Consider the following 12,753-nt stretch of genomic DNA (forward strand, 5'->3'; position numbering starts at 1 on the left):
TGTTCATTTCAACCCTCTTTCAGATCTGAAATGGATGGTCTTGAGATTGCATGGGTAGATATACTTCTTCCTAAATGTCGTCTTATACTTGCTGGTGTGAGCTATCGGCCTCCTATGCAGAATCATTTATATGATTTACTTGTATCGAGTCGCTGCGCTCACAATGTATTGGCTGAAAGGGAATGTATTCTGCTTGCCGATTTTAATACAAATGTGCACTTATCACCCAAGAAAAGTACACCTGTAAATGCCCTGTGTCGTGACTTTCCTTTCATTAATCTTATCTAATCAACTAACTATGTTTAATTGTTACTCAATTAAATTAATCATGTAACAATTAACTCGTTATGATTTGGGGCACCACGAGAGTGGTTGTTTAAAGAGTTACCATCTCCCGAATTAAACTCTACAGGTCTTTACCTATCACATTCATAAAACAGTCAAAGTATTAATCATTAACCACCTATCATATCATAATTCTGAACAGTCATAACCTCCTGCATCTGCAAAACCCCCAGCCTTACTTATAATTCAGTACTACACAAATTGAATTAATTATTTATTTACTAGCTAACTAAATGATAACACAGGATAAACATACACACTTAATACATTAGAAAAAGGTCCCTAGCCAACTGACACAACATGACATTGTTACAAAGGAGATGGAGAGAGAGAGATAGAGAAAGAGACACTTATCATTGATTCATTTTAGAAACTACTCTCACAGTAGTCATGTACTTTCCACATGAACCACCATCCGTTTGGAGTCAGAAATCATTCATGTATTTACGTGTAAATATCTTCATGCGCAGTGTATCTGTGTCGGGAACCAGGCCTTCTTAGGAAGGATGTTGGGCCTTTCCGCGGCATGCTTGTGTTTGGCCTTTCCGCGGCATTGTCCAAAAATGTCCGTCCCGGTCTTCTACTGTAGTTCACTCTTGAAGATCCTCCATTGAAGATATGCTCGCTAGCCGTGTCGCCATTGGTTCCCATGAGTGATGAGAGTAGTAGATTACGGTGATTTGAGAAGAGTAGTAGATTACGGTGATTTGAGAAGAGTAGTATAAAAGAATGGTTTGAAGAGTAGTAGAATGGTCCCACTTAAATGCACTTTTCTAGATACTTTACTTAGGACAGCTAATAAGCCACACCAGTGATTGTCCGGGAGGTGACATTATTGTCTCTAACTCGTGTTGAGATTTCAGAGTTTGAACCACTTTGGACGTGAGCTGCAGCTAAAACGTCTCTCTGGTCTGAGATGTTTACTCATGAGGCTGCTCGAGCTCAGACCTCAATCAAGGTGACTACTCACCTGTACAAAATTCCAGAAACAAATTTCCTCTTATAGTTTCTACGATCACATCCCTCTCTTAACAAAAACATAATTGTTCATATTTTATACACAATGTAGAGTATGGACAATTCACACAGTGTGTATACTTTTAAAGTTACAGTATTTCCTTTGTAACATTAATGACATCACAAGATAACAACTCATATGACATTAGTGGTCTTTGCGTCTCCTCCGACCATTCCCCACGTTCTATTGTTCCAGTATTCACTTTAGAACGTGTTAAGAGTTTCAGTGGGAAAATGTCTCTTTAGACAAAGCACAGTCCTTTGTGAATTTGGAGAGGGAGAACCTGGATCTTCTCTCCTTTAATTTCAACCCCTCACACCAATTCCCTCCTCCTGCGGGTCAGAGGGGGTCTGGTTTAAGTTTATTCATTGCAAACCTGATCTGACCCATTTTGGATCCTCACAGGACATTCATGACACCAGTGGAATTAGAGTATGATGGCTAAGGAGATGGAGAAAACACCTGTCTCCAGATTACATCTTCAAACTAGCTGGCATCCGACAGGAGATGCGTCTATCCATGAATGATGTATACAGCTGTATACAGCTAAGATAGTCTAGCTAGCTACATTTTCAGATATTACACATTTCTAATTTGAACAGGAAGTGGTTTCATTTGAAGTTATAGTGTACTGTTAGCTAGCTAGCTAGTGTTAGCTGACATTACATGTATGATCTTATTATTCGTATCTCAGAGCCATTTGCTTGGCTAGCTATAGCCTAATGTTAGCTAGCTAACATTGAACCTGGTTGGTTAGCTACCTGCAGATTCATGCAGGGTAGTAACATCATGAGTTGGGATTATGGTTCATTGTTTACCTAGCTAGCTACATGTCTGAACAAAAGACTCCACTATGCAAGTAACAATTTTGGGTACGTTCATAAATTCAGTATGGCCATCTACTCCAAATTCAGAGCACTCTTGTCTGAGTGTGCCAGAGCACAGAATACCTGATGAATTTACGAACGCTCAACACTGTTGAATATGGCCAGTAAACGTCGGCAAAAATTGTTGCCCGGCAGCACAAATACAGTCACCAACACTCTGGATAATACGAAAACAGTCTAACCAGCTTTGCTAGGATGAGTAAAATGGTCACAGTGGGGTGTTCTCTCATTTGTGTCTATAAGTAGCTAGTAAGTTCGCCAATGTTAGCTAATTAGATTGGGTGGTTGACTGCAGTTGTGAGGTCAGAACGTTCAGATCAACCCTACTCATCGCCCAGAGCGTCCAGTGTGCGCTCTGAGTGCTCCGAGAGCGAAACACTCTGAATTTACGAACGGACAATCTGACAGTACAGTTGCAGTCACCAACGCTCTGGATAGCATAACAACCTAACCAGCTCTGCTAAGGCAAATGATGTTCAGTGAGCTGTTCTCTTACTTGTGTCTGGAAGTAGCTAGCAAGTTAGCTCGGATCAACCCTTAAAGAGGGTGTGAACAAAGTTTTTACTCTACTTGAGGGATACCTTCTCGAGCACACACGTCTTTATGAACTCCAATCTGGCTTTAGAACAGCTCATTCCACTGATACTTGCCTTATCCACCTTTTTGACCAAATTAAGCAGGGAAGGGAGAAGGGGAACTATTGAGGTATGGTCATGTTAGACTTGCAGAAAGCTTTTGATACTGTGGACCATGATATTCTCCTGATGAAACTGAAATGATTGGGGCTTAATGATGTAGCAGTGAATTGGTTTAGGTCTTATCTGACCAACAGAACACAAGTATGTAATGTTGGTGATGTTCTGTCAGAAGCCAAAGAAATATCATGTGGAGTACTGCCGAGATCAACTTATATACGTCAATGATATGCCAGATACAGTAAAGTGCAACTCCTTCTTTATGCTGATGATTCAGCCATACTAGTATAGGGAAAGGATACAGTTTACATAGAGGAGACCCAGAGTAAGGAATTGCGTTTTGTTAAAGATTGGTTGCCTGACAACAAATTGTCGCTACAACTGAATCGATTTCGCTTGGAACAAAACGTAGATTCCTTAGGGCTGACAAGATAAAGGTAAACTGTGCAGGCAAGGAGATTGAATCTAAAACAAGTGTAATTTATCTTGGTGTGTCCCTAGATACATTTCTTTCTGGAGAGCTGACTGCTGCTAAAATTAGCTCTGAAATGGCAAACAAATTGACACTTTTATGTCTTAAGACTAGATATTAAGTTAAGAAACTGCTTGTCTCAACCTTGAATCAGTGTCATTTTGATTATGCCTGCTCTGCTTGGTATAGTGGGCTATCAAAAAAGCTGAAAACAGAATGCAGGTCATACAAAATAATGTTATCAGGTATATGCTGAATGTCCCCCCTAGGACCCACATAGCAATGCAGAAGTTCCGGGAGGTGACTTGTTGCCTTTGGAGTCCAGAGTGGACCAACTTAAACGTAATCATATGTTTGACATCTTAAATGATCGTGCCCCAGGTTATATGAAAAACCACATTGATATGGTCTATAACCAACAAAGTTACAATACCAGAGCTAGTGTTATGTCTCGTAAAATCCCAAGAGTAAACAATACTGCAAGGAGCACATTTTTCTATACAGGCATTTGTCTATGGAATATCCTCCCCTTGGAGATCAAGCGAATAGAAAGTAAAAATGTCTTTAAAAAGCAGGAAAAGGTTTTCATTGCATTTGTCTAAGTAAGATACATCACTCCACTGCTATAGGATAGGTATGATGTGCAATTATTAGATTGTTTTAACGTGAAATTAACATGGTTGATTTTTAAGATTAGGGAAAAGTGCAGTGAATAGTGCCACTTTAGGATGCCAATATAAATGAATGTATTTATGGTTGTTTGTAATTTGGTCTTGCCTTTTAATCATTATATGTGTTATTGTTTTTGCCATCGAGGACCACTTTGGATCAAACGTTTTAATTAATGCTTTCAAGTTATATCCTCTGGGTCCACATTGTACATTTAGTTGTATATGTCTGTTACCCAAAATAAATTACATTTAAACTGTTGACAGCTAGCCCCTATCTCTGCGTGCTCGAGAAAGGAATGAAGGAGAGAGAGGCAATGTGTCAGCGGTAACACTTTATTTGACACCTAGTATCATAACAAGTTAAGGCATAATATGTCAGAAGAGCTGACATAACCTGTCATAACATAGTCACAACACTGTGATGAGACATATATTTACAGGTATTGTGACATATGTAGCAACATGTTATGTTTTCTTATGACACCTACATAGGCGTGTCAAAGCTCACAAATCCTACCACACAAGGCAAACCATTCCATTCTACTTGTAAATAGTATATTATATAACATTTCCTCAAATGGGCAAATTTATTAGCATTGTAATTGTACACACATTGATATCAAACATGTGCCTAGCCCAATACTCTGTCACTGATGACTGGGATGAATGCAGGAGCATGATAAAACACCCTCTTAGGGACACCCTCTTATGACAGGCATATGGTAATCTACTATCTGGCTTATATTATTACCCTTACAACAAGAACAAATGTCCTGTGATTGATTCTATAAGTTTCTGTATTTTGGAATCAAAGTTTGTTTGTTCACAACATTATTAATGTAGTTCTACATTGTTTTGCTTTAATAAAGCTAGGTGTATACTTAGCGCTAGCAATAGTGGAATTTTAACTGTTAGCTGCAGGTGTGCGCCTCGCCTCGTATGTCGGAAGAATGAATCAGGATGAGAAGCACAGAGGAAAAATGCAAATTGTCGGTGTCTCCTTATTCCTCCTGTTTTCAAGTTTGTAACATTTATAAGCATGGTTTAGTTTTTGAAATCTAGAGACAACATGTTTACAATAAAAACGAATGCGATTCTCCCCTTCATATGAGTATAGCCAAGCAAAGCTAGCTAACTTAGTATGTATGTCAATGAGACAAAACAGTGTCTCAGATTAAATGTATTTTCGTAAAGCTGCAATATGTAACTTTTTGTGCAACCTGACCAAATTCACATAGAAATGTGACATAGATCTGTCATTCTCATTGAAAGCGAGTCTAAGAAGTGGTAGATCTGGTCTATGTTCACTATTTCTATGCTTCCCATGCTTAAGTGTTGTGTTTGCGTCTTTTACTTTCAGTTTTGTACACAAGCTTCAAACAGCCGAAAATACAATATTTTAGGTTATGGAAAATATATTTCACAGCGGTTAGATGATACAATGATTCTCTACACTATACTTGCTTGTTTGGTCACATAACCGGAGCAATTTCTGCATAGTGCATCTTAATTTTTATTTGTTCTTTTACAAATGATGGCTCGTATTAACTGTATTTACATGAGTACATATGCATCACTCTAATGATAAATATTTTACAAAGTACATTTTTATGGAATGTGTTTCGAGCAGTCACATGCTAACTGCTAACATTAATGTTAGCCAGCTCAGCATCAGGCGCTAGCTAGCCTACCATAGCTAGCTAGTTCTTGTTATTGTTTTTTGTTACATATAATACATAGTCCTCTTCTATAATACATTTTTACAATTAGCACTATATATATAGAGAGTGAATCAGATGTACTGTTGTTGCCTCAACAAGGAATGGGTGTATTTAGTTGTTTTGCAGAACACCATTTTAAGTGCTAGTTTAGCTAATGTTAGCTAAACAAACACCTAACCGTTAGAAAGCTAGCTACAATACATTAATAGTTGAGAGCTAGCTTTAGCTATGTTATGAAAACATTGAGAAAATGGGATTGTAATGTATTTGAGTGTGTGAAAATGTTTACTATTGCCATAATATATTTGGTATGAAGTTTTAGTTTTCAGCTTTCTTTAGCAGTTTCAAACGAAAGGAAACTTTTTGATAGGGGAAAACACATTTGAATAAATATGATTTAGAGTTAAATCCTTTTTTGTTGTTGTTGTTGTTGTAATGAATTATTTACAGTCATGTTTGAATAACTTGTAGGAAATACACTATATGAAGCATTATGACCATCCTGTGTCACTTTACTTGGACTAAGAAAATACACTTTATGACACTGTCAAGAAACATTATGACCATCATAATCATATAAGTCAGATAGGCCTATCACGTACATGACCTTATGACAGTCATCAGTCACAAAGAGGGTGTCTTGTCCTGCTCCTGAAATCTGCTCCTGCATTCATCTCAGTCATCAGCAACAGAGCACTGGGGTAGGTACATGTCTGACATCAGTGTGTGCACAATTACAATGATAATTTAATATGGTCAATTTCATAAAATGTTATATACTCATGGATAGAAAGTTTGGAGCATAGCATAAGGTAACCAGTGTTTTTTTCGGGCTTAGTATGAGTAAGCTCTAATATACGTATGGGTGTTCTATATGAAACGTCTTAAATTCCTTGAATTATTCATCACCTTAGAAAGTACCATCCATTTCCTTGTGTTTGGCTTAGAAAAAACATCCGCAATGACTATGTTTTTCACTCAGATTCAACATGTTGTTGAATTTCTTTCTTCAAATTGATCATCAAAAAATAAGCCTAACGGTGAGTGTGGCACCACCAATGCATGTCCTTAGTGCATAAGAGGAGATTACTGTGACTCAATTCATGACTGCTGGTGTGGCGTTAATACGGTCACCGCAACAGCCCTAGCCCCACCTGAAAATGTAATGTTGTGACATACATTCAGAAGTAAAGATATTCAAATACTTTTTTCTGGTGACTTTAGGTGTAGTAACTTGTTCAATCCTCTTTTGCTCTGTGATATATTCTCTCCAGCCCCTGACAAGCAGAGCTCTGGCCTTAGCTGCTGTACAAGGGATTTAGCAAAGCCTTTCTGTCGCTGAGTGACACAAGGCAAATCAACTGATCCTTTATTACTCACAGACTGAGGAGATCACAATCAACAGCTCAATCGATCAATAGCTTTAAATATTAGTGTTGGCTGGACGGGAGAGGAGGACTGCATAGTAATGGCGGGGCCAGGGGAGCCCATCACACTTGGGCAGGAGAGACTCTTCCAACCAATGGCAATTTCATGGGTTTTTACCGTGATTGATATGTCAGTGTTTCTCGTTGGTAATAGTTGGAGCACCAAGGCTCCTGAAGCAATGACCATCACTGCCAACACCAACACAAAAAAATATGGGTCTGAGACAGATAATGTTAGATAGTTGTCTTATATGACTCACAGATGTCCTCTGAACAGGTGCTTTTGAGTGATGGTTGCATCACTGCACTTTTACCTGCTAGGATAATAACAAGAACCTACCCAAGAGCTAGTGGGACAGTTCAAGAAAGGGGAGGGGAAACAACTCCCTGGATAAGGGAAGTGGGGAAGAAATGTATGGGCGAGTGGAAGGATTTTGGCAGTGCAAGTATTGGACAGACAGGCAGAGCTTTTCTGTCAAGGACAAGGTAGAAGCAGAGACTGTTAATGACACCAAATTGAGGTGAGATCACACTCGGTATGCTGTGGGTACATAAATCCTGATGTGACTTGTCCTTTGTACGATGAAGACAGTAGCAGACTTGATCACACACCTTTTTTGTGTTAGCAATAGTGTTGTTCCAATTTCTATAAGGGATTATGAGATCCCAGGTGTGTGTGTGTGTGTGTGTGACTGTGTGCTTGTGTGTGTGTGTGTGTGTGTGTCTGTGTACTTAGAGATCAACACACGTTTATGTGTGTGCTGATTTATGTGGGGTACTTCATATGCATGTATTCTCAGTCCACTTCAACATAATTCCCTCACTATCAGACTCCCACACGTCTCAAGACCCTTACCATTCCACCTCCTTCCCTGCCTGTTTGTCTACCCAGGGCCTGGAGTGGCTTTAATTTGCCCCTGTGTTAAGCTGTCAAGCTAATGGCCAACGGCTCACAAGCATTAAGACATTAATCTACACACACTGCAGGCTAACTAGCTCCCTAAGTCTCACTGCAATTTAGTCAAGTCTCCAAATAACTCACTTTTTACCTCACTGCAATGCTCTCCGGGCCTCTCAATATCTGATTTCCGCATAACCTGTGAATTGTCCACTTACCGACGTAGCACTCTGTTGGGCCCTGTGTTTATACCATCACGTCTCTCCTCTTTAATAGTTGTTGCTTTAGGGCCTAACAGGAGTGTTACTCCAAAAGCTTTTCTAGCCCTCTTCCCCGAGGCTTGGGTTTTAGAGGTCTGGAATGACAGTCTCTTCCCTAGCAATCCTTTTACAAAAACATGCTCCCATCTCACTGGGCACACACTGGTTGAATCAATCATTTCAATTAAATGACGTTGAACCAACGTGTAATAGACATTGAATTGATGTCTTTGCCCACTGGGTTTCATCTGCCTTTGATTTCATGCAGTAGACAGCCTGATAGCACTGGAAAGCTGAAAGCAATATTGTGACGAGGTCATTTCACAAAGCCCTTTTGCTAGGCTGTGAAATCTTCATCTGGTATATTGCGTCCATTTAACCAGTGTTTCAGCTCCATGTGTGTGAGTTATGTAGGCACAAGAGAAGTAGGTTTTTGGAATGGGACCCAGCCTCAGTGTTTTAGTTATTTATTGCTGAAAGAAGGATGCAGAGTGTTTGTTGCGGTCTCCTTCCTCGTTAGTTGGTACGAGGGCTGCAGACAGTTTCAGACTGTTAATAGAACTACTCTAACTGGGACTAAAAAGAGCCTGTATGTGTAATGACAAAATCTCTCCTGTGTTAGAAAACATAGCTAACACTGGGCTCAAGTTTAGCTCCTGGGAGGTGTGTGGGTGTTCTCATGGTTGGGTTTATGTGTCTGTTATCTTGCCTGCCCACAAGTGTATGTTTGTCCATGAATTTGAGGTGTGTGTGTGTGTGTGTGTGTGTGTGTGTGTGTGTGTGTGTGTGTGTGTGTGTGTGTGTGTGTGTGTGTGTGTGTGTGTGTGTGTGTGTTTGAAAACCTACTGTATGAGATTAGGAGTGGATGATTCAGTGTCACAGTGTCACAGACAACGAAGTTGACCTGTCATAACTAAAACAGATAAACATGCATGGACAGGCTCAGCCCCAAAAAATGTTTTACATTTTATTTAACCTTTATTTAACTAGGCAAGTCAGTTAAGAGCAAATACTTATTTACAATGATGGCCTACCAAAAGGCAAAAGGCCTCCTGCGGTGACTGGGGCTGGGATTAAAAATAATTTAAAAATAAATAAATAAATATAGGACAAAACATACATCACGACAAAAGAGACAACACATCACTACATAAAGAGAGACCTAAGACAACAGCATAGCCAGGCAGCAACACATGACAACGCAGCATGGTAGCAGCACAAAAGATGGTACAAACATTATTGGGCACAGACAACCGCACAAAGGGCAAGAAGATAGAGACAACAATACATCACGCAAAGCAGCCACAATTGGCAGTAAGAGTGTCCATGATTTGAGTCTTTGAATGAAGAGATTGAGATAAAACTGTTCAGGTTGAGTGTTTGTTGCAGCTCGTTCCAGTCATTAGCTGCAGCAAACTTAAAAGACGAGCGACCCAGGGATGTGTGTGCTTTTGGGACCTTTGACAGAATTGGATACATTGGAATGGATCCATTCATCATTGATGAACGTCATGCTAATGATTCTCCTGTTATACTATGTAGCCTTTCTGCTGTGGGGATCTTAGGGGATGTCCAAGTAGATACCTGGTTAATAATATAACTCATTTTATTGTGAAAATGCCCTGCAATCCATGTTTCTCCCTGACCATTCTAATCACTCCTCTCTTCTCCCTCTCCAGCTCTCACCAATGTGAAGTTATGGGCCATCGACCGACAATGCTTTCAGACTATTATGATGAGGACGGGCCTAATCAAGCACACTGAATACATGGAGTTTTTAAAAAGGTGAGGAACAGAAAGACTATACTTCTAGATACTACTACAGTACACGGGTTGGCTATATTGTAGAGTTTTACCATTGAAATCCCACGCAAGTAAGTAAGCACCCACTGTACCAGAAAAATAGACATCCCTTCTTCCTGCTCTCTTTCTTCTCCATCTGATGTTGACATTAGCATAGGGTTTGCAGAGGAAATGAGCTGAATATGAGGAAGCCTATTAACATATTAAAGGCAGATAGAATCATATTGTTGCACCCGCACACAGCGTGGAATAAAACAAGTCCTCTTCAAAAGATGGAGGGAGAAGGGAGGGAGAAGAGAGTGTTATATACATCATACAGGAGGTATGAGATGCCTTGGAAGTGTACTGCCTTCACTGCTTTCCCTCTATGTCCCTCTGTCTGTCCCTCTGTCTGTCCATCTGATTGTCCCCCTGTTCTGTCTTTTACTATCTGACGTTTTTCTTTCTATCGCTCTACTTTTTTTTGTTGATATTTTGTGAAAATTGAATGACATTTCCTTTTGATGGGTTTTATTCATGCGGAGTTCATCTGTTTCCCATAGTTCAAATGTGTAATTGCATAAATAATGTTCATCCATTGAGAGGTTCTCAGAAATAACCTGCTGGGCCCACTACCACTCAGAGGTTTACAGATTTTATTTACTCAGAACAAAGGCCTCATGAATCACACAGTATTCTCTCTCACTCGCTCCTGTCTGAGTTCTAGTGGCAGCCAGGTGAAAGTGAAAGCAGGAAACCAGTCAGCCTTTCACTGTAAAAGGAGATGCCCTCAATAGGTGACATTGCAAGGGCAGCCAAGGAAGGTAGAGAGCCTCCTCAGCTCTTTCTATACTGCCATCATAATGGAGATGTACTGTAGTGTACTGTATCAGAGATACCTTTCTGACCAGATAAAGTAGTTTGGGGGTATATTTTGTTCTCAATCTAAAGTCATTTTTGAGACTCAGACTGAGTGGAGTGTGTATCGTGGCAGGTAAGACAGGTGTGTGTTTGAAGCAGATATTTCTGAAAGCAGGATTGATAGGTCAACAAGCTAACTTTCATACATGTTCAGATACAAATCCATATTTCTTGGTTCAAAACGAGAGTTACATTTACACCTGGTTCTTTATTACGGACTTCCTACTTTTCTCGTAATTATTGTTGAAGTTAGCTTGTTATATTTTTGATCTTTATACCCCGGGAGGACAAGTGATTTTGTAATTGTTGTAGTTCACTCTATGGATTTTAGATCCCAAGAAGCTCTGCTTGTAGACAGTAGACTACTAAAATATTATTAAAGAGCAGTCAGATTACGGTAAACCAACTGTCTCCATGAGTCAACCTTTATGCATTTTTTTTATCTGCAATGAAATTAGACATTCGTCCTCCCTGTAAATAGAAGAGGGATATTAATTTAAAACTTCTGCGAGGAGAGGGATAGAAAGAGGGGGAGTGTGTGTGTGTCTCTGTGTGTCTTATCTGGAAGGTATTTTTCTTAGCTCTGTTTAATTACACTCTGGAGCTCAGGAGAAACCGAGACCCCAGCCAATCCCCCTGCTTTCATGAGTTGTGTTGCCTGCAAAGTGTCACTTGGATGGCAAGAGAGCTATTGCTGATCCCCTATCTCAACAGGAACAGCGTTTAGATAGTCCAGGCGCCTACAGCTATCAGAGTTGAGATAGCTAAGAATGTGAAATTATTGATCATGTTAAAGTTTTTTTAAGATAGACTGCAGTGGTGTGTAGCTCTGGGCCTGGTTTCCCAAAAGCATTTTTAACTTGTTATGGCTGCAATCCCGTTAACGGGATAAGTGTCATCAACAACCGCTGAATAGCATAGCGCTACATTCAATGAATATTACTAAAAATATTTATATTTATGAAATCACAAGTGCAATATAGGAAAACAGAGTTTAGCATTTTGTTAATCCACCTGTCGTGTCAGATTTTGAATGATGCTTTACAGTGAAAGCAATCCAAGCGTTTGTGTAAGTTTATCGATCGCACGACAAAACATTAAGTACACTTATCATCAGGTAGCTTGGTCACGAAAATCAGAAAAGCAATCAAATTAATCATTTACCCAGTTACACAACCAATGTTCCTTTTGTTCCATAAATATTATTTCTATATCCAAAATACCTCCGTTTGTTTTGCGCGTTATGTTCAGAAATCCACAGGAAAGAGCGGTCACGACAACGCAGACAAATTCCAAATAGTTTCCATAATGTCCACAGAAACATGTCAAACGTTTGTTATAATCAATCCTCAGGTTGTTTCAAAAATATATAATCGATAATATATCAAACGCAAATGTCTTTATTAGTAGGAGAGGGAAAAGCAATGGCTGTCCAAACTCATGTGACCACTTCACCATTTTTCAAAATAAAAGCCTGAAACTATGTCTGAAGATTGTTGACACCTTGAGGAAGCGATAGGAAAATGAATCTGGTTGATATCCCTTTAAATGGAGCAAAGGAAGGCTACGGAACATGGAGTTATCCACAGGGTTTCGCCTGCATTATCAGTTCTGTTATACTCACAGACAATATTTTGACAGTTTATGAAACTTTAG

General features: G+C 39.5%; 1 protein-coding gene across 2 annotated transcripts in view; it reads left to right on the forward strand.

Annotated features, from left to right (window-relative positions):
* Positions 1-12,753, forward strand: part of LOC115113223 (cGMP-dependent protein kinase 1-like) — a 199,887-nt gene that overhangs the window by 147,952 nt on the left and 39,182 nt on the right. For both annotated transcript variants that reach the window (XM_029640619.2, XM_029640620.2), the window contains exon 4: positions 10,074-10,179. In XM_029640619.2, coding sequence (XP_029496479.2) covers positions 10,074-10,179 — 106 coding nt within the window. The remainder of the gene's footprint in view (positions 1-10,073; positions 10,180-12,753) is intronic.

The sequence above is a fragment of the Oncorhynchus nerka genome, linkage group LG28, assembly GCF_034236695.1.
Source record: "Oncorhynchus nerka isolate Pitt River linkage group LG28, Oner_Uvic_2.0, whole genome shotgun sequence".
Classification (NCBI taxonomy): Eukaryota; Metazoa; Chordata; class Actinopteri; order Salmoniformes; family Salmonidae; genus Oncorhynchus; species Oncorhynchus nerka.